The 23,060-nt window shown below is 33.1% G+C and overlaps 2 protein-coding genes and 1 pseudogene across 2 annotated transcripts; 2 read left to right on the top strand and 1 right to left on the bottom strand.

Annotated features, from left to right (window-relative positions):
• Positions 1 to 910: 910 nt before the first annotated feature.
• Positions 911 to 2,863, bottom strand: LOC110692653 (alkane hydroxylase MAH1-like). Its single transcript, XM_021869682.1, has one exon. It carries the CDS (start codon positions 2,672 to 2,674, stop codon positions 1,205 to 1,207), a length of 1,470 nt encoding a protein of 489 aa, XP_021725374.1. The 5' UTR covers positions 2,675 to 2,863; the 3' UTR covers positions 911 to 1,204.
• A 10,440-nt stretch (positions 2,864 to 13,303) lies between these two features.
• On the top strand, positions 13,304 to 15,340 carry LOC110692652 (alkane hydroxylase MAH1-like). The gene has a single exon (XM_021869681.1). It carries the CDS (start codon positions 13,617 to 13,619, stop codon positions 15,123 to 15,125), a length of 1,509 nt encoding a protein of 502 aa, XP_021725373.1. The 5' UTR covers positions 13,304 to 13,616; the 3' UTR covers positions 15,126 to 15,340.
• A 1,845-nt stretch (positions 15,341 to 17,185) lies between these two features.
• On the top strand, positions 17,186 to 23,047 carry LOC110692651 (annotated as a pseudogene).
• The last annotated feature ends 13 nt before the right edge of the window (positions 23,048 to 23,060 follow it).

The following is a 23,060-nucleotide window of genomic DNA, read 5'->3' as shown; positions in this document are numbered from 1 at the left end:
AGACGCATTAAGCACAATATATTTCGTTACAAGACCATCTTGTATCGCCAAAAACTACATACCTAATTTCATTATTAATTGAATTGTTCAATTATCGAATCAAGCTGAATTCTAGAAATCTATGCTAAAAACTAAGGGAAAAAAAAAATATGTAGTTTAATTGAATTTATGAGTATTGAGGAAAACTTAATTTTTATTTGAATTGTTCAATTATCGAATCAAGCTGAATTCTAGAAATCTATGCTAAAAACTAAGGGAAAAAAAAATATGTAGTTTAATTGAATTTATGAGTATTGAGGAAAACTTAATTTTTATTATCCGCAAATAAACACATACAAGTAAAACTTCAACCAATAACATCAAAAAAGTATATTTATATTAAAAAAAATTTAATCTGCATTTGACAATTTACTCCTATTACTATATTCTTATTGAGATAAAATTTTGTAAAAAAAAAAAAAAAAAAAAAAAAAAACAACTTACTCCAAATTGGGAGGTAAATATTTCTTTTGTAACTCCTGCAAAAGGTATTTAACCTTATCCCAAGAACTAAAAAGTGATGTTACAATAGAATTTCCACCATTTCCTTCAGAAACGTCAAATGCTATTGATAAAGTAATAGGAGAAAATAATAGTAAAACAAAAACAGAAGTAATTTGATTTTTATTCATTATTTTTGATAAGACAACTAAAAAAATGCTTAGTAATTTGATTTATTCTAATGTAGATCTTAGATTGGATCATATTTTTGTGTTAGTTCACTTAGTTGTACGTGGTATCCTTGGCTTAAATGTAGTTGGTCTTTTAAGGTGAATGGATGTAAACAAAAGTTTTTTAGACCATAACTTTTAATATTTTTTTTTTTTTATGTTATTATTTAGCTTGTATTACGTGTGTCAAGCGTATTATATAACATTAATAAAATCATTTTATACATAAATGAACGAGAGTTCTCCAATCATACATCCACATCGCTAGCACGCAAATGCGTAAACACCTAGCTAGGCATATGACTTTAAAGACACATGAATGACAAAGCCACATACATAAAAGCAACTCAACATACCTTACCTTACCTTATCTTACAAACACCAATTATTTAAGGGAAATCATCTTAATGATGATCTAAACATACGCCTAAAGCACAATTAGATGAATAATACATGTAAGAGAAATCTTACACACACCTAATAAGATGTTTTCCTTATGGAGAATGATAAACCTTAACCATGAATCCATGCTTCATACGAAGAATCAAAGAGATATCGGGAACAACTTGATGTCCTTCAACTGCTTGGAACGTGTAGTTTTTAATTATTGTAGCAACAACGGCCTTCATTTGGAAGAAGGACATATTTTTACCTAGGCAAGTTCTTGGCCCGGCATTAAAGGCTAAGAACTTGTAGGATGGTTCATGTCGAATGTTCCCTCGTTCAGATATCCATCTCTCTGGCTTGAACTCGTAACAATCATCTCCCCATATCGCCTTCATCCTTCCCATCGCGTACATGTTGAATATAATTTGCATATTCGGATCAACTTGGTGGCCACTTGGAAGTACATCCGACTCAACTGAGGCCTTTTGTTCAAAAGCCACAGGAGGGTACAATCTTAAGGCCTCACATAATGCACCATGAACATAAATTAACTTGTGGTAATCATGGATCGTCTCCATTGTGCTTAATTCATCTCGGATCTTGGATTCCACTCGCGGGTTCTTAGAGAGGAGATAAAAGAACCATGATAAAGCAGTACTAGTTGTGTCTCGTCCTGCTATGAAAAAACTTAGTATAGTGTCTCTTAAAAACTTGTCACTAACACTTGTAACATTTATACTTTGGCTTTCATCCATGTATAATGTCAATAAATCGACACCAACTTGAGGCTTCATTGATTCTTGTTTTTTCTCCTCTCTTTTTTTAGTAATGCATTTATAGACGAAATCATCAAGTATTTCCCAAGCTTTTTTGTACTTCTTTTCGTTTCCTACCCCAAGCCACCTAAAGAACTTCCATACACTCATAGGAACGAAATGTCGATACAATATGACCTCCTCAGCATCATCTAACGCGTTTGCAAATGGAACATGAGGCCAATCGATAGATAAAGATCCTAAATCACACCCCGTAACTAGAGTACAAATAGTATCAAGCGAAAATCTATAAAACAAATCTTGCAAATCAATTACTAACCCTTGTTTCGACGCATGATCAAGGACCGGGATTAGACCTTTCTCTACCTTCTCCCAAACCTTATCGTGCAAAAACCGATGAAATTTAGGTTCACCAATGAAAGTATGCGCCATTTTCCTATGTAACTTCCACAAATCGGAGTCAACATTGAAGATGCCATCCCCAAAAACGTCGAACATTTCATTAAACTTGGTTCCCTTAGGATAATTTGTAAAGTTCTTGCTCATAATGTGGTGCACATTTGCAGGATCAAGTGTGATAAACATCTTCATATTGGCTAACCAAGGGCCTTTAAAGAGGAAATTCATATCTAATTTCTCTAACAATTCGGTTAGCCAATCGTGAACTTGATGAGCGTTTACGAGTAGTGCAAACAACATCCCTACTATAGGCCAATTAGTAGGAATGCCATTTTTGTTGCGAAAAAGGTAGCAAAGGAAGAAAAAGGACACAAATATCATGAAGATAACAAGAAACTCCATTTTTTTCAGCAAAAGTATTTTAGCTTCCTAGAAATAATAGTGTTTTAGTACTCATAATAATAATTATAGACCAAGAATTTTCAAGCCTTTGAAAAGTATTTTAGAATTTTATGGAATTTGGGATATTATAAAAGCTTCCTTTTGAATATTGTACAATGGTAGTTCGAGCATATATAGAAATGTTTTACATCGTGTCAGTGTCTTCATCCTCTTTTTCTACGTACCCAATCATTTTTGTACTAATATGTAAAAAGTTTTTTTTATTTTTTTATTTATTATTTTGTAGTGTTTAGAAAGCCACAAGGGCGGATGATGAGGATTGATTCTTAGATCTTTTGGAACCGAGAGGGGAGCTCTAACCACTTGAGTTATCCCTCACTCTCATTAATATGTAAAATGTAATAACGCAAATCCAATAAATTTTTTTTGTTTTATTGTATGCAAATTGCAATGCAAATCCAATAATGTTTAACATTATTGTTACTACGCATTAATACAACGAGCAACGACATAACTAAAGACAATCGATGTAAAAGTTAGTTGCATATTGTTTTCGTAAAATTTATTATCAACCGTATCCTCGTCTTTGTAATATATTCTATACATGTGCTCCTAAATATCCTTATTATTTGTGGATGCCAACTAATTATTTATACAAGTATGAAGTATTAATTTGGTTTATCAATTACGCTCGTCATAAATAACAATAATAAGTGTCCACTTGGTACTATTAGTATTTCAGTTTATAACTCAAACGGGTTACTCCTCCTATTGCCAATTGGTTTTAGAATGGAACCTCGCTGTAGGCTCTGGTTTGTGGGCTTCTGGGCTTCTCTTCCTTGTGTTCTCCCCCATTCGTTATAACAAACTAGTATCCGAGCTAGGTTTGATCTGGTATATCATCTGATAAGGGCACCGTCTGTGTTAGGTTTTATGGCGTTAAGGACCATCTATGAGTGCCGCCTTGCCTTAAAGCTAGGCATGTAGGTTCTGGGTGCGAATCTGTTCAAGGGGGAGTGTGTAGGCTCACACTGGAGGAGAGGTTGTTAGGTACAAGTGTGAGAAGTGTTTGTCCCACATTGAAAAAGAAAGTAAAGGGCTTTTAATTTATAACCCAAGTGGGCTACTCCTCCTATTGCCAATTAATTTTAGGATGGAAGCTCGCTGTGGGCTCTGGTTTGTGGGCTTCTGGGATTCTCTTCCTTGTTTTCTCCCCTATCCGTTATAACACAACTTATTGCATTAAATTCTATGTAAAGTTTATTGCGTCGATTAAATTAGGACAAATTGGGAGTACCTTACAAATAGATTTTAATTTTTGTTTGCATAATCTTAAAGATGCATGTATGAATGTCGAATGTATGATAGTACAATAATTGCCATAGTACCATGGTAAATTATTACTTGTATATAATGTATGTACGTACGTCTACATCGTTATTTAATGGTTCTAGATTTTTGTTTTCTTTTAAAAAAATCTATTCATGGTAAAATTTGTAGAATGTGAGGATTAAGGGAATGGTATCATCGTTAAAAGTCGGGAAAATAACAACCTTATTTATGAAATTATATTACATGGTTATAAATGTGGTACGGAGTACATATTATATAGTCAAGTGTAGTGGTGGTGGCTGAATTGGGTTTGGGTTTTTAATTTTTTTTTTTTTTTGACCAATTATGTAATGACACGTGTAAATTAATCATTTTTTTTTAAAAAAAAATTACCTACTCAATCGGTTTCTGGTAAAATGAGACCATTAAAAAAGAATGGGGGTAAAGGTCGGATTATTAAAAAATAACTCAAAGGTGGAATTATTAAAAACGAATGGCCCAAAGGTGGGATTATTCCCATGAATTTTTCCTTAAATCTATGCACTTGTAAATGAAACTTAGGGTTTCCCAAGCTTTGTTATACTTGTACTCTTTTCCTACATTCAACCACCTTTGGAATCCACACTAAAGTTAGTTGGCACTGCATGGCGATAAAAGATCACCTCAGCAATGTCATCTAAGGCGCGGGGGGATGGTACATTAGGCAAATCGAGTGAGAGCGATTTTGGATCGTAGTCCATGATCATTGTACATATAGTATCCAACGTGAACCTTGCAAACAAATCTTGCAAGTCGAATTCAATAACATGCTTAGAGACATGATCAAGGGCCGGAATAAGTCCATCTTCCACTTTTTCCCATGTTTTATTTACCAAAAATTGATTAAACTTAGGGTTACTAAGGAAAGACTGAGCCATCTTTCGATGGTATTGCCATACCTCAAAATCCGAGGTTGAGATCGAATCTCCAAGGACGTTCGAGCTTCTCACGAAACTCGGCCCCCTTGGGATAATTCCCAAAGTTCTTGCTCGTTATATGGTGAACATTGGCAGGATCGACGGTGGCTAGTACGTGCATGTTGGTGAACCAAAGGCCTTCAAAATGGAAAGTCATATGAGATTTTTCCATGACATCAATGAAAAGATAATGAATATTGTTTATATGTTTAAAGACTGGTGGAAGCATTCCAAAAAAAGGCCAATTAGTTGGGAGCCCTTTTTGGTCATAAAAGAAGTAACAAATAAAAGAAAATAAGGAATAAGATGATCATGAAAAATTCAAAATAATACATTATTGTAGGCTAATTTAAAATGAATTAATGATGAGAAATATTATTATGAAACTTAGCTTATAGTGTTATTAGCAAGTAAGTATGATTTATGTCTTTAATATGGTTTATAAATATAATAAGTCCATTTATATAGAAAGAATTTTGAGAAAGCACTTAATTATATGAATTGATAGCTTTCATGTTCACCTAACTTAACCTAAGCTAGTAGCATATTACATAATTAATTAACTATGATATGGGTTTATCTTAATCCTGACAAACAGCAATGTACTATGTTTAAACAGTTCACATGTCAAATTAATGTAGATATGAATGCAATCCCTACACCGCTATATGGTTCAACCTTATCAAGAATTTATATAGCTTCGAATTTTATTTATCCTTAGCTTAGCAATGTATATTTTTGACCAATAGTATATATTTTTAATTGTCATTAATTAAAAGTATTAATATTTTTAAAATATGAATGGAGATGAATCTCGTTTATTTCATGTTTTGCTCACCAATAGAAATCAAATCATATTACACCAAGCAAGGTTTGGCTTGTTGAGCTTATATCCTACATATAGAGGTATGTGTCTCAAACATTATAGAGTAATTGGAAGTGTATGTACGATCATGGAGTTACACGTTCTCCCTATTTCCAAATGTTTGGCTTGTGATTATCAAAAACTAAAAAGCTATAAGGTTTGAGCTTTGATCAAGGTCCTTCCTAGTCCCTCATCTCCATCAGTTTTTTAATGTGAAACATGCTAAACTAGCTTTCATAACATGATAGTAATATACTACGTATTATGAAACTAGGGGTTTATTAAATTATATAATTAATTAAATATTGGAAGACTATTCAGTAGCTACAAAGAAGAAATGCCAAATGTCGATCCAATGTCTTGTGGCCTGACTGCGAGATGGGCTTTAGTTATTAGTGATATGATATGATCTTAGAATTTTTTTTTCCCTCTCTTTGTGCACATTGAGCAAGATTACTTTTCTACTTAAGATAATGAAATTGATGATGTAGTAATACGCTTTCAAAACTTGAAGACTCGTCAAGTTTAATTGTTATATTCCATCCTGTCCAAAAAAGAAAAAAAGTTTAATTGTTATATTTCTTTTTACATGTATGAGTACACTTGAATTATATTAGTTATATATCCTTATACGCCCTCCGTGTTTTAATAAGTGTTACAGCTTGACTAAATACGCAGGCTGAGACACAACTTTGACCATTAATTTATCTAATCATATATTAGTAAAATTATAGGAAAATTGATATTATAAAAGTATACATTATAACGAATCTAATGATGTATTATACAATAACATTTGTTTTTTATATATTAGTGAATTAATCAAGTCAAAACCACTATGTGAATAGTGAAAAAAGTCAAACTGTAACACTTATTAAAACACGAAGGGAGTAATTGGTATTTTGGATCATGCTATTTGATGTGAAAAATCTATCTAGTGATTCTGAACCTATCATAAAAGATCTAAAAAAAAATAACGGGGTCATTGTTTAAAGCCTTGAATAGGGGTGATATTTGATGTATTTTGGAATAATATAGGTTTGACAAATACAATTGTTAAGTAATTTTGAATCTTGATATTAAGAACATTATTTTACAATTGTTATGCGGCACGTAAATGTGTCTTAATTTTGTTTTTTTTTTTTAAGATTTAAAGCCTTGATCGATAAAAGGGTTCCAGAAGGTACAGCCGGTGCCCTACCATTGGTAAAAATCCTGGCTCCGCCACTGTTTTAATTGTCCTTGGTTTGTCTAAAAATATCATTTAAAACATTCTTTTTATTGGAAAAAACCTTTTAAATTTTTTTTGGCAATCTAAAACCTGATTCTAAATTTTTTTTGTTGAAGACAACCAAAAACTCTAATTATCCTCTAATTTTTCCTAATTACCCTTTAACTCTCAATTAATTAATTATATTAATTAAAAAAAACATAAAACACCCTAACCTCCACCCCACCACCCCCCTCCCCTACAGCAGCCGCAGTGGCCAGAATAGGGGCGCCGCTCCTACCACTTGCCGTCAACCTCCCCCTTCCCTTACCCCGCGCCGGCGCCGATGCCGCCCCTACCCCGGGTTCGCCGGTAAATTTCACCCTCCAAAAGAAATCACACAAACAAATCACAAATTTTGCCGGCAAGTTATCAAAACAAATCGCACAAACTTCGGACCCTTTGAATCTCAATTTCGGTTCTAGAATCCCAGATGACGAATCCCTATTTCCTGAAATGGGTCGCCGTTGATTGGTGGCGGTGTCGGTGGCCACTCTATTGGGTGGAATTTATGGGTTAAGGTTTAGGAGGGTAATCGCGGCGAGTGTTTCCTAAATATACAAAATTTCCTAAAAAAATTATTTACAAAAATATATTACCTCCGTTTCATATTATTTGCAACGATTATACTTTTCAGTCACATTTTATATCAAATCGTTGCAAATAATATGAAACGGATGTAGTATTAAACTTGGCACAATTATTTTGGTATAGACGATGCAAATCTGTATATTAGTTTCTGAATGCAACTTCTGAGATGGATGGCGAACAAGTTTCAAAACTTTGAAGTGGTGATTGGTTAGTCTTTTGTACGTGTGAAGCCACCGCGTTGGTGGTTTGGTCAAATGGTCAGTTCACCAGTTTTGGCTAGTGAGTGGAGAGAAATACAGAGGCTAAGGTTTGGGATCTTGGACTTTAATTTCACCATCGGCTTAAATTTTTGGTTAAGTTGATATTTTAACAGGTTATCAGAACTATGTCAATTCTCCTTATAAACAGATTATCCTAAACTTTCTTTATACTTTTTTAATTTAAAAAAAAAAAAAAAAAAAAAAAAAAAAGGTAAGCATAACATATATGGACCTCTCGAAGCCTTCCATGCCGGATACGCAAATATAAGCCATGACAAATCTAGTGCCTTTGAGGGTCTGCAATTACTTTGTATGGAAAATATCGAATGTAGTCACCTTTTAAAGGTTTGCTTTCATGGAGATATATAATCTCTGGTTAGTTTCGTTCATATATCAGTTAAATGTACTCATCGATCGTGCTTGGCCTTTTGAGGATAGCCATAAATTTCAATAAATTTGTAAAACCATAATTTGGAAATTTGTTAAAGGAAAAAAACTTGATTTATGGTGACTATTTTATTGTAGAGACTAGAGGTAACCTACTCTGTATTATTTTATTATAGAAATATATGACCTCTAGTATTTTCGTTATTAATTAGTGTCATATGGAACGATTTTACATGAAACTAAATTGTTTTCGGATTTTAATGAACATGTTTGAACAATTTGAAAACATAATAAGGGTTTTTCTTTTTATGATTTCTTGTGTATTGGTATAATAATGAGTTTTTGGTTTTCTAATTCGTTTGTAAGAATGAATCATAGAGATGACACGCAAAATCAGATTTCACAATGAAGATGGGAATGCGGATGTTGATCTCTTCATCGCAATTCCTCTAATTTAAACCTTCACCCTTTGTACCTTATAGTAAGAATAGTGCGAGGCAGTCTATAAAACCTGCCTCACTAATCAACATTGTCCATAGTTCAATTTTTAAATTTATACTTAGATTTTAATTATAATGACACTACTATCTCTTTTTCAAATCTAATATATATAAATAAAGTAGGCATTTTTGGAGAGCATTCGGCAAGCCACGTAAGAAAAGGTATTGTTTCGACCAATAAGAAGAAAGATTTGTATTTTATTTTTGAATTAAAAAATTATGTCGCCACCTAGACAAAAGTAACGAATTAGATTTGATATATCTAAAATTTTAATGCCACGTAGATTATAATCCACGAATTAAATTATTTTAATGAAAAAAATAAAGTAAAAATATAGGAAAATATAAATTTATTAATTCAATACTACGAGTATAATCCAAAAAAAAATATACTAAGAAATATTTAAATGATAAACGCTTATAATAAAATTTGATACCTATCATTACAAGATAAATTTTGATAGTATTTATGATAAGAAATACAAATTGTTCGTTAATTATAATTAAATTAAAATTTGTAAATTAACACATCATATGACACAAACAAAATTTCGTATCAATAAAAAACCCCATCAAGCGAATTTTGTGTTAGATTTTGGTCATCAATGGCCGGGTAATTTTTAGATTAATTTTTGAAATCCTATGTTTAAATTAGTATTTCTAATTATTACTTACATTGTATTAATTTGGGATACTCAACGATTATAGGTTTATGTTTTATTTACTAAATGTTTTTTTACATGCAGATCTAACACATCATACGACACAAATAAAATTTTGTATCAATAAAAAACCCCATCAAGCGAATTTTGTGTTAGTAATTTTGTGTTAGTTTTAGGTTATCAATGTCCGGGTAATTTTTAAAATTTATGTTTAAATTTATATTTGTAATTATTAGTTACATTGTATTTATTTAGGATACTTAAAGATTATTTGTTTATGTAATGACATATGATTAGATGTTGTATACTTAATATATGGATGACTTTGGTTATTTTGGAGATGATGAAAAAATTCCAATGCATAGATTTTATTTTATATCGCAGCAATTTTTCATTTATTAGTCAGTTTGGCTAACATTGCACGGTTCAATTTATCCATTGATGTAGTAGGTTGGTTGTGGACGAAGTTGGTGATTCTATCGAAATAAAAGATATGGTTAAACAATGAATAATAATTTAGGATTTAAATTATTAAAAATTTATCATTTCACATTAAAGATTTCATATAACGGAAAAAATATCATATTTACAATTTATTTATATTTAATAAATTCATTATAAATTATAGTAAAAAAAAAATTATTAAACTTTTGTAATTTTGTCTGAAATTATTGAATACAATAAATTAAATAATTAAAAATCTTAGATGAAAAAACCGTGCATCGCACGGGCTTCCATCTAGTTCCTAATTAATAGCTGCATGTCCATGTAAGTTACATCTTTAGACAGTACAGTTGACACATAACACAAAAGTTGAAGATAATTATTTCAAACATGTCACAAATCACAATTCATTTAATTAATTATTTTCTTCATTGTTTGTTTTCACTGAAGCTGACAGACATCGACACGGCATGTGCCATTGCACAAACAAGCTAGGCCATCATCAAGGAGCTTCAAAAAAGTGATTTTAGGGACCTCCAAAATTTCTTAAAAAAATAAACACCAAACCTCATAAATATTTTGTCTCCAAATTTTTTGTTTTAAGCCTTTTAAATAGACATTTCACATTCTTGTCAAAAAACAAATAAAAATAAAATAAAATAAAATAAAATAAAAGAAAGAAAGAAAAAAATTAGACATTTCACATTTGGCCTAGCAGTCTAGCATGAATCACATTTTAGATTTTAGAGTTATTTTTCAATTTTACATACTTGATTATTATATTTTCATAGTGTCACCATTTGTATTATTTAATTAGACAATCTTGCTAGGAAATAGCTTTTTCGACTTGTGAATTGTAGCATATATAAAAGCAACAGGATATGGTACGCCCATGCAAAGTAAATTTTGCATATATCCCAGCATGGGTGTATGTTTTTAATTCTTTTACTATTTAATGGTCAAAGTTATGCATTGACATGTGTGTCAGTTAAAATATTACGATTATTATGAAACAGAAAGAATATGTAACATATTTTACAATTTATATAATAATTATTATTGTTTTTTTTCCGATCAATGTACCATTGTGGTATATTTGTTTTGTGCTATACAGCAAACACGTTATTCACAGTTAGGACATCAACTTCTAGCAATCTTATCTCAATTATCTCATACTTTTGTTCATAATACCAAATATCAATTACCACCCAAATCAGCATCTATTGTACTTATAGTTCGTCATGCCTTCAATTTTAATTACCATTAAATTCCATAGTACTTACAACTACAACACTCCAAATTGGGAAGTATAGTGAGTCGTCTCCATCGTAGGTGATGGGGTAGTGCACTACCAATTTATTGATGTTGTACAAAGGAAATTGATAGTGCACAATGGATGATTAGCCTTAATTAATTAGTCGTACATTTGTAAAAGTGTGCCATTTAGTGACACAACTTTTGCTATCATGACCTCTTACGAAATAATTATTAATCAAAATGAGGTACGCTCAATGTGCTAGTGATGAAAACGAATTGAAGGATTTTGCGGGTCTTAGGCGGGGATTAGGTGGATGGTGGGGTGGGTGGGGAAGGTGGGGCTTAACTAGGTTTGTGGGTGTTGATTTCCAAGAGGGGGGTGGGGGTAGAGATGGTTTTAGATTTTGTACAGGCTGTGGCGGCCTAGCGGGGATAGGATAGATTTTGGACCCTCTATAAGGATGGGGATGGGGATGAAATTGTTAGGCAAGGAAGGGGATGAGGATGGGGATAGGAGGCCAACTTCCACCTCGCTCTACCCCATTGACATCTCTAATTCTTTGTTGATTTTATTAAATCACGGGATATATACCCTAATTTAATTGACACACAGTATATCTATATCTGCCGTTATACGATAGGAACATCAATGAAACTGATAGGCGCAATAATACAACTGTATATTGATTGGATTGTAAAGTTTGGAACTGTATCATATCATCCAGAGTGTTCTATGCTATGTCGTAGTAGTCTATGATGAGTCTATCCAACTTATTGGGCATGCAATTCAATATCCTTTCCAAGTTAATTAAAGTGTGTATAGAAATCAAATAGGCTGAAAAGTGGTTTTTTTTTTTTTTTTTTTTTTTCCTTCTTCTTCCTCCTTTTTTGATAAGGAAAAGTGGTGATTTTTCAAAATAAAATCCAATTATAATTCCCAATTCCTCTGTTTAATTTACAAAACTTTTTAACCAGACACCTCCTCTGACGTTAACCTCCAATTCTAAATAATACTGATATAAATAAGGATAAGTTTTATGATCTATGGTTACTTTTATACAACATTACTATATTAGTGATTTTTATAAGTAAAAAATAGGTAAATTTTATATTATATCAGGGAATTGTTGATTTAAAGGTAAATTTACTTTCGATGTACAATCTTTATTGTACAAACGATTTTTTTCATCTGCATTTGTTTTTCCCAAATTAAGCGTCACATATTGATTATAAAAAAAAAATAAAGTGTCATCTCGTGTCAAAAATAAAATACTCCATATGCTGAAAAGTTTCAGTTTGATTAGATGCATGTGATGGTAAAATTATATATAATGTACAACTAACCACTAAAAATTGATCCCAAATTCAGATTATCCCAAATAATGAAACGGGTAGAACACCCAAAAAAAAAATACAATGTACAAGGCAATTACGACAACACCCAATACAATCTTTATGATTCATATCATATATATGAATCAAAACATATACATAAGTGCGTGATTACAAAAGATAATGTCGAAGATACTAACATAACAGTATTTGATATGATTTGAAATTAATTATTAAGAAGATACCAAGAGATGTATTGATGATATATCTAATATAACATTTCTATATTTGAAATGTGGATCGATCAAATATAAAAAATAAAATTAATACCTCTATTGATTGTACATTTCCAGCCATTTAATCCTACCAAAATATCCTTAAAGTGTGTTCTTTTCACCTATTTTTCACTAATCTGAACTTGTGAAACTTATTTGATTTTATCTTAATCAACATGAACTTTTTTGAGCAATTAAACTTATTAGTTGTATATTGAACTTTGGTAACCCTTGTGATTGTACATTTCCAGCCATTTAATCCTACCAAAATATCTTTAAAGTGTGTTCTTTTCACCTATTTTTCACTAATCTGAACTTGTGAAACTTATTTGATTTTATCTTAATCAACATGAACTTTTTTGAGCAATTAAACTTATTAGTTGTATATTGAACTTTGGTAACCCTTGTTAACTCTAATCTAAGCTAAACTTATATGAAGTTTTCAATCTAAATATATCAAAACTTATTTTTCCTTCATTTCGTAATTCCCCTCTTTGTGTCTAAGAAATGTGTGTTAAGAAAAAAAATCTTTCCATTATTAGATCTTTTGTACACTGTATGTATATCTTCTCTTCACATCTTGCACAAGGATTTCCTAATTAGGGTGCATCCATTATTCATTATCTTTCTTGCACAATTTTATATCACTAGTGTTCTTTAGCTCCTTTCTATATAAAAAGGAACAATCACTATAGTCCATCCATATACACAATAAACAACAACAATAATAATTCTCCTAGAAAAAATACACCATATATATATTCTCATCTTTTCTTGCTTAAGCTCATAACATTACTCCTTTTTGCCAACAATGGAGTACCTTGAAATCTTTCTAGTACTCCTCTCCTTACTTCTCTTTGGCTACTCCTTTCGTAACAACATCGGGCTCCCGACGAATTGGCCTATAGTTGGGATGCTTCCGGCGCTCCTTATAAACGCACATCGAATTCACGACTATTTCATTGAAGTCATGCTAAAATCACAATTGACCTTTTTTCTTAAGGGTCCTTGGTTCACCAACATGTACTTGCTCGCTACCGTTGATCCGGCCAACGTTCACTATATAATGAGCAAGAACTTTGGGAATTATCCAAAGGGTCCTAAGTTAAATGCAATTCTTGATGTACTAGGAGATGGAATTTTTAACACGGATTCTATTGTTTGGCAATATCATCGAAAAATGGCTCATTCTTTCCTTGGTCATCCAAAGTTCCATCATTTTTTGGTCAAGAAAACATGGGATAAGGTGGAAAATGGACTTATCCCGGTCCTTGATCATGTGTTAGAGCATTCTATCGAGGTCGATTTGCAAGATTTGTTTGCAAGGTTCACGTTTGATACAATATGTACCATCATTATGGATTATGATCCGAGGTCTCTATCCGTCGATTTGCCTAGGGTTCCATCCTCAAAGGCCTTGGACGATGTTGAGGAAGTGATTTTCTATCGCCATGTTGTGCCATCTTGTGTTTGGAAGTTCCTAAGGTGGTTGGATGTAGGAGAAGAGAAGAAGCATAGGAAGGCTTGGGAAACACTTGATGATTTCATCTATAAATGTATAGCTATGAAAAGAGAAGAATTGAGTAAGGAACAATTATCTAAGCAAAAGGAAGACAATGATGAGATGAGTAACGATCTATTAACGTTATATATTAAACAGGATGAGAATCATGAGACTCCACTTGGTAATCTAGGCGATAAATTCTTAAGGGATACAATTTTGAACTTTTTTGTAGCAGGACGTGACACAACTAGTGTCACGTTGACTTGGTTCTTTTACCTCCTTTCACAGCACCCACATGTCGTTTCTAAGATTAAAAAAGAACTAGACGGTATAATAATAAATAGGACAAACTTTAAGGAGGTGAGTAGCAAGTTAGTGTATCTTCATAGCGCATTATGTGAAACTTTACGATTATACCCTCCAGTTGTGTTTGAGGCCAAGTCCCCTCTTGAGCAGGACATACTGCCAAGCGGCTACCATGTGAATCCGAACATGGAAATTATATTCAACATGTACGCGATGGGAAGGATGAAATCTATATGGGGAGACGATTGTTATGAGTTTAAGCCAGAAAGATGGATAACGGAACAAGGGAAGGTTAGACATGAGCCATCGTACAAGTTCTTAGCCTTCAACGCCGGGCCAAGAACTTGCCTAGGGAAAGAAATGGCCTTCACACAAATGAAGATTATTGCGGCTACCATAATCCAAAACTATGACATTGAACCGGTAAAAGAACATCTTGTTGTTCCTAATCTCTCTATAATTCTTCACATGAAGTATGGGTTTAAGGTTAAGGTACTTCGTTCTCAGTGATTATTAAACCTAATATAATTACTGAATCATGTATAGTTTCCGTTGTTAATTTAATGATTTTTGAGTGTTTGTGGTTGTGCTTGAATAATGTTACGTATGTAATTCAACAAGCTACATTGATGAGAAGTTGCACCAGTACTACTGCATTATCCGTCTTATTGTAGAATTTATTGCGTTATATGGTATCACGAAGTCGTTTGGTACTTTCTTTCCTATGATAGCATTTAAGCATTATCCTTAATATTTCATGTATCTTAATGTCTCAACTCTCAACCATAATAATCTTTAAAATTAGAATTTTAATTTTTAACATAAATCTCTAGACTTATATACCATAAAAGAGCTTAAATTTTAAATTAAATATTAATTACACCAATTGATACATAAATTTGTCATACATTTCTAATTAATTTCCACAAAGAGAAAGTTAGGAAGAAGGGGTCTCCTCGGAGTACCTACAAATGTAAATTGATCAATAAAACGCGACATATTTTACGTTGCATTAAATGCCGCATATAATTATTACTCTAAAAATTAATAATAAGGTAATTTCTGATATGATGTCACAAGACTCACAACTCACAAGCGCCATAAGTTCGACCATTATTAACACAAGTCCCCAAACTTTTCATAAGTGTACACATAATTATTGGAAGTTTAAAAGGTTGACAGAAATCAAAAATTTTGTGTAAGGCTCTGTTTTATGATAGCGTTTGAGGTAGCGATTAGTGTTTTGACTAGTCAAAACACTACTAAGAAAAATTTGAGAGTGTTTGGCAAGGTAGCGTTTAGAAGTAGCGGGTAGCATTTGACAAATTTTTATTACTTTTTAATTAATATTTATATGAATTTTGATATATTTTAGTATTGCAACCGCTACTTTTGCCAAACACTCATACTATCAACCGTTACTTTGACAGCTAACCTCTACTCACTACTAATTGACAGCTACTCGCTAACTTAACAGTACCCGCTACTCGACCGCTAAAAGCTACTCGTTACCGCTACTTTTGTCGAACAGGACCTAAGTGTATATTATGACTTATGAGCCAAACATTCTTGACAAAAGGGTAGAGCCCATTAACATCTTATCTGAATATCCTCATTTAAAGTCATGTACAAGTATGTTTTTGTCTTTAACTAGTAGAAATCTTGATGATTGATGGGAATTGAATAGCTTGTATAGACGTCAAACTGTTTTATTGCAACCATTTGGTCGATATAGGAGGTGAACATTAGAACTTATTTTACGTTGATGATAAAATTTGTAATTTTTATGCATTTTGCTTAATAATTACTCTATTTTCAGGTTGAATCCAACCGTTGAATTTATATGCTTGTCAATCTACACCTTTTATCATTAATATTTTTGATTAAAAATTACAATTATGAAAATTGGTTTGAAAATATACATTGAGATCAATACAAAAAGAAAAAAAATCGTTTTATCTTTTTTTTTTTAAAATTTTTTTTTAATTAGAATCACAAATGTAAAGAAAAAACAACTTTTCAATTGTTTATAAGCTTGACATTGATGTATATAACTATGTAAATTAGTATATATCAACTATTTTATATAATTTCACATATATAATGATATAATACTATATTAAAATTAAACTTGTGTGTTGGTAAATACATCCGATCAAACCAAGTTAGTTATTCTAAAGCCAAAAGAAATAAATATGGACAACCAAATGATGGAAATTAGAGTTGGGCATGAGTCAGGTCGGCACGAGGATCAATTAGGCACTACACGAAAATGATCCAACCCAACACAAGAGGTACATCTATGTGGCAGTGTGTCACGGCTCATGGGTTATTCATCGACAATCTTTTTAATTCTAGCATAACTAAGATGGACCAATGTGCAGGTAAACTCGCTTATTTATGATATTTAAGGGTTCGCTGATACAACATGAGCCCAACATAACCCGATTTTTTTCGATAACTCAATTAAAGTACAACCCATTTAAATATGAGATATGCTGACATAACACGTGAAGTTACATAATTATATGGATTGGCTCGTGGCCAATTGAGAATATTAGACCAAATGAAGCAAACGTGGTTAGTTAAGAGCTATAGAAATCATAAGGCCAAAAGGAAACAATTGGATCAAATTCCACCCAAAAAAAACTCCTATCTTTGTCTCTCTCTCTTCATTTCTACCTTTGCTGCATAACATTCAGCAGCCTGTTGCAAAATTCATGCTAATATTTCAGCTTTAATGGCATTTTCTGGTATTTCAATCCTCCCCAAATTCCATCATCTCCCATCTTCAACTAAGTTTTTCCCTCCAAATTCTCAATCAAATTCAAATAAATCTTCAATTTTGGCGCGATTTTCCAACGGTCAGCCACCTTCTGCCACCAACGGTCTCCCTCCTTCCATTTCAGGTATTTCTCAAATCTCTATTTCTTTTAGTTGATTCAATTCGTAATTTTCATTTGCTATTTCTTGATTTTGGTTTAATTGATCATAATTTATGCATTACAGTTGTGGTACCTAATTCCGGCCAAATTATGGTTTACATTCATATTATTGTTCATTTGATGAATTATTTCCAGTTCCAAAGTAGTAACCCTTAATTTCGATGGAAATTTGGGATTAGGGTTTCGATTATATTGCTTTTTTAAATGGTGCATTGTCTAGTAGAATTATAAACATTGACATTAAATTAGGGATGTTAAATTGTGAAGTTGCTATAAAACTGTTGTAATTTGGTATCAGATTAGGTCTGGCAATATGTTATCCGAGGCAATCTAATGAATATGTAAACTATGAGGGTGGTTTTGGCAAAGGTATGTTGGATCCTAAGAGGTGAAATTAGGTCTTAGCGTTGTCATTCGAGCTATATGCAATGAGCTTGTCATCTTAGGCAACCTTTTCTTTGCTCTACGGAGTATGGACTATGCCACTGTACTAGAATGCTTGGGCATTAGGTGTTGTGGGAAGATTTTTGGTACTCAAGAAGGTAGCCATTCTGTTTCTCTTGTGTTTTGACATAAGCTTTCATAAAAAATTAGGACATGAGTTATAATCTTAGTGATGGGATGTCGTGGAAGGCATCCGATTAGATTTCATGTAAACATGAGTACATGACGTTATGTTAGGAACAAACGATCAGGTTAACAATAGGCATAACTTTTCCTTGCATTGCTTCTTGTCTTATGTGTAAAGGCACAATGAAATTATTGGAAATACCTTAATTTCCCTACATTCATCCCTATGTTTGAAACTATATATATGATGAGGTGGACAGGTGGTTGTGTCAACCCTTAAACAAAAGAAATCATATTAGTTTTCCTCTTGTGAATTAATTTCCTGATTTCCTTCAATTGTTTGTTTGTTTTTTTTTTTTTTTTTTAATGCTTCGAAATTTTTTTACTCTTAACTGATTTATACTTTGATAAAGTTTACTAAGTGGAGGTAAGATTGTGAAAAAGCTAAGTAGCTTACTAAGTGTGAGAACAAAATCCAGCCCTAGGAAGAGTACTCTTGAAAAGTTATCTAGGGTGTGCTCGTGTACATGAGTGAGGACAAAGTGCGCTGAAAGGATATGTCTAGATCTATGGTCTAGTCATTGGTCAAGGACTTCACAAGGGAAATTTAAGATGGTCTTCTATCCTCCTTAAGGTTGTCGTATAAGGATTTCTCATCCTTGATAACCTTTGGATTGCTCTATGTTAGGTTTTGTAATAAATTATACTACAGTTGTTTGGGTGCATAAATATCATGAACCCCTTCAGAAAGACATGCTTTAGGATCGCAATTCAATGTAGAGGAAATTTGAATTGCATTTTCCTACTTGCCCATCATGCAGGCAGATCTGAAGCTGATGTAGTAGTCATTGGGAGTGGCATCGGAGGACTATGTTGTGCCGGACTTCTAGCAAGATATGAGCAAGATGTTCTCGTGTTAGAAAGTCATGATCAACCTGGGGGTGCTGCAACATGCATTTGAAGTTAAAGACTATAAGTTTGACTCTGGACCTTCTCTGTTTTCTGGATTTGAATCAAGAGGTCCTCAGGCAAATCCACTTGCGCAAGTAATCTCCTTTCTTCAGTCTCTTTAACTTTCGACTTATGTTTTCTGTAAATGTTTCTAGATCCTTGATCTTAGTATTATACTTTGTTTGGCAAGATAATACTAGCATGATAGATCCAAGTGAATCACAAAAATGGTAATTTCGGTAACAACTATACTTAATCCAGAAATGAACAAAAATAATGAAGAGTGAGGTAAGCGAAAAACCTATCTTTTATTAGGACCACTAGAAGTGAATGAGCAATACATATTTGTCAACGATGTTTACTACCATACCTTCATATCAAAGAATAATTTGAACCTATATGCAGAATATCTTATAGCTTCCTTGAACTCTATTATTTTCCTTCTTGCAGGTGTTGGATGCCCTTGGTGAAACAATACCCTGTGCAAAGTATGATTCATGGATGGTTTATTTACCTGAAGCAGATTTCTTGTCACGAATTGGACCCACAGAATTTTTGAAGGTGATTCCATAATTGCTAGTGTGTTCTTTTTATTATTCTAATATTGTACTCTGTAATAGTTTTAATAATTTTGTGAGGGAGGGAATTAGAGTACATCATGAAATGGAAAATTTTAGTGTTATTAATGGGGAGGAAAGAGTGAATCTGCTCTGTTTGTTGCACTTACTCTATGAATATTGTAGCCAGGTTATAGCTACAAAGCCTTTCGCTGCCAAATTATTAATTCATAAAGGCATAGTATTATTCTTAAGAATTGTACTAATTTGTTTTGACCTATAAAGAAGTATGGTACTCCCTCAGTTTCCAAAATATGTACCTATTAACTGTTGTCTTGGTTAAAGATCTCAAAATTAGATCACGAATTTTAACCAATATGCAAGGGAAAAACAACAGTCATTTGGGGTCTTGTTAAAAATCGCCTTGAGTTGTAGTTTTTTCTCAAAAAGTATCTTTTTGTTATTGTTGGTGATACGGAATTAAAGTATTGACGATTAAAGAAGAAAATCGAAAAGTGTGAAAAATTAGATGGGTACATCAAACGAAAAAATTAGATGGGTACATCAAATGCCAACATTAGGAGATATTAGCAAATTATTATTTGCTGACTAGATAGACAAATGACTTTGGCACATCCATTCTTTAGATAGATAATTAGGCATTCATCCAAGGATAGAGTGTAAAAAGTATCTCTTGGCATATACGAAGTATTGTTTGACATTTAGGTGTTATTATATTTTAGCTTTAATTATATCAATTGCCCTTATTCCAGTTCTAATACAACCAAGTAGATTTACAGGATCTTGAGAAGTACGCAAGTGCAAATGCAGTGCAAGAGTGGAAAAAGCTTCTTGTGAGTACCACTGCCCTCTCTTTCTGATATTAGAACATTTAGGGGGGGCGTCAAGATCCAAAGGGTCTCTGTTATGTCTTGAAGTATGTTATTTTTCTCAGTTTTTGTGTCCCAAACTAAATGTGGTAAATTGATACTGAAGAAGGTTTCACTCATGTCAAAACTGCTATCTCCTATCTGGTATTTATAGCTGTCATAAGAAATGATCACCTATGCTTCATATAGTGATATAGGAGTGATGATGAACCCAACTTCATGAGCTTATTAAGCTTGGCTCAGTCCTTAACAACTTGAGCTCAATTTTGATGAAAGTCATAAATAATAGATAGCAGTTTTATTTTGTGCAATAGTCAAAATGGGTAAATAAAATTGAAAAAGTAGGGATTCTTCAACTTTTATGTACAACTTATAAAGACATTTTTTTTATTGCAGTAGCATGAATTTCACAAAAGTCTTGTAAGAGTTTCAAGTAGAAAAATAATTTGCTTTGAAATATGACCTAAAGTAGCATTTTGTTTGATTCCAAATTGAGCTGTGAATTTTGAGCTTGCCATTCTCTGCTAAGCTCAGCTCCTTATTACCACAAGCTTGGGAACTGGTAGGGCATGAAGGCATGCTACTTTTGTGAGCGCTATTTGCAAAGACATCTATAAAGTTATAACAGGCTTCTTTTATAACTCATGGCTATGAGGAACTCTAGTGTAATGCGGTACATGGAAGTCTATAGTAGGGGAATAGATGAACTAATCGTATTGATCTCTTAACAAACTGCTACTTGTAACAGGATGCCATACTGCCTCTCTCTACTGCAGCAATGGCTCTCCCTCCTTTGTCTATTAGAGGTGATCTGGGTGTCATTTCAACTGCTGGAGCTAGGTATGCTCCTTCTCTATTGAAGTCTTTTGCTGCGATGGGACCTCAAGGAGCTTTAGGTGCAACAAAGCTTCTCCGACCTTTTTCTGAAATAGTTGATTCGCTGGGACTAAAAGATCCTTTTGTACGGAACTGGGTGGATCTTCTGGCTTTCCTTCTGGCTGGTGTCAAATCTAATGGTATTCTCTCAGCAGAGATGGTAACTATTACCCCTATGTGACCAGCTCACATCTTTAGCTGCATGAAATATTATGAAATTATTCTCATTTCTCACATTATAATGGATGTTTGTTAAATACTTTGGTTGCATTTTCAAAATTTGGCATTGGCTCTATAAAAAATGAAGACCAAAAATCTGTCTTTGTACTACATTTCTGGATAACAGCAAATTTGATGTGTTGAACTTAACTCAGTAAGGTACTGGAAAAGTTATATATTCTTCCTTTTCTTGTATTTGAAGACAATTACTGAACCAAGGAAATGAGCAATTACAGTCTGGAAAGTGCCAAGAGCATAGTCTCCTATGTTTCTAATTTACAGTCGAAGATGACTTGCCTAGTAAGATATCTAATTCCAGTGGATTGAGTACTGAAGTGCTTATTGTCTTAGATACACGACTCTATAACAATTAGTACATTGGAATTGTATAATACGTAGTACATTGATCCTCTTAGGTGAATTACATGTTCACCTTTTTAAATCCTTTAATGATTTAGTCCTTGCATTGTGAAGATGTTGTGACAAATAATCACTCACTTTATTTGTTCCTATTCTGCAGATTTACATGTTTGCTGAGTGGTACAAGCCAGGATGTGTTCTTGAGTACCCCTTACATGGAAGTGGAGCAATTGTTGAGGCCTTGGTTCGTGGAATTCAAAAGTTTGGTGGAAGGATCTCCCTTCGCTCTCATGTTGAGAAAATTGTTGTTGAAAATGGAAGAGCAGTTGGTGTTAGACTCAGAAGTGGTCAAGTAAGTGGATAAAGAGAACGAGATGGCAGATAGATACATCTGCTGTGTAGAATCTTATGTTTATCTGCTCTCCCACAGTTTATACGCGCAAAGAAGGCTGTTGTCAGTAATGCATCAATGTGGGACACCGTGAATCTGTTACCGGAAGAATCTGTACCCAAGACATTTCAAGAGAGAGTTAACTCAACCCCACAATGTGAATCTTTTATGCATCTTCATTTGGGTTTTGATGCAGAGGTGAGCTATCTTCAGTTCTATAGTCTGCTTATTTCTGGTTGGCTTTATGTTGTGCCAAAATTCTGTTCACGTTGTTGCTTTCAGTTTTCATGATAATGTTATGTTGAATATGCATGTTTCTGCAATTTTCTCTTCCTGTCATCTTCCATCATACTTGTCCCTTAGCATGATTATGGTACAGAATGTTTGTACCATTACTTAAGGCTTGAGCTTTCAGGGTTTACGTGAAGACCTGGGTATTCATCATATTGTTGTGAATGATTGGACGAGAGGAGTTGATGCAGATCAGAATGTTGTTTTGATATCAGTCCCCAGTGTTTTGAGTCCAGATTTAGCACCTCCTGGTAAGCATGTACTACATGCATACACACCAGGAACAGAACCTTTTGAAATATGGGAAGGGCTTGATCGTAGAAGTGATGAATACAAAAAACTCAAAGCAGAAAGAGCCGAGGTGAATCTCCTTATTCTCGCTGTTCATCATCTTG

This window comes from Chenopodium quinoa, unplaced genomic scaffold, assembly GCF_001683475.1.
Source record: "Chenopodium quinoa cultivar QQ74 unplaced genomic scaffold, ASM168347v1, whole genome shotgun sequence".
Classification (NCBI taxonomy): Eukaryota; Viridiplantae; Streptophyta; class Magnoliopsida; order Caryophyllales; family Amaranthaceae; genus Chenopodium; species Chenopodium quinoa.
Note: the sequence above shows the minus strand (reverse complement) of the source record. Positions and strands in the feature narration are given on the sequence as shown.

Excerpts from the sequence above, each read along its gene's own strand:
- LOC110692652 (XM_021869681.1), top strand. The coding sequence starts at position 13,617 with ATGGAGTACCTTGAAATCTTTCTAGTACTCCTCTCCTTACTTCTCTTT.
- LOC110692653 (XM_021869682.1), bottom strand. The coding sequence starts at position 2,674 with ATGGAGTTTCTTGTTATCTTCATGATATTTGTGTCCTTTTTCTTCCTT.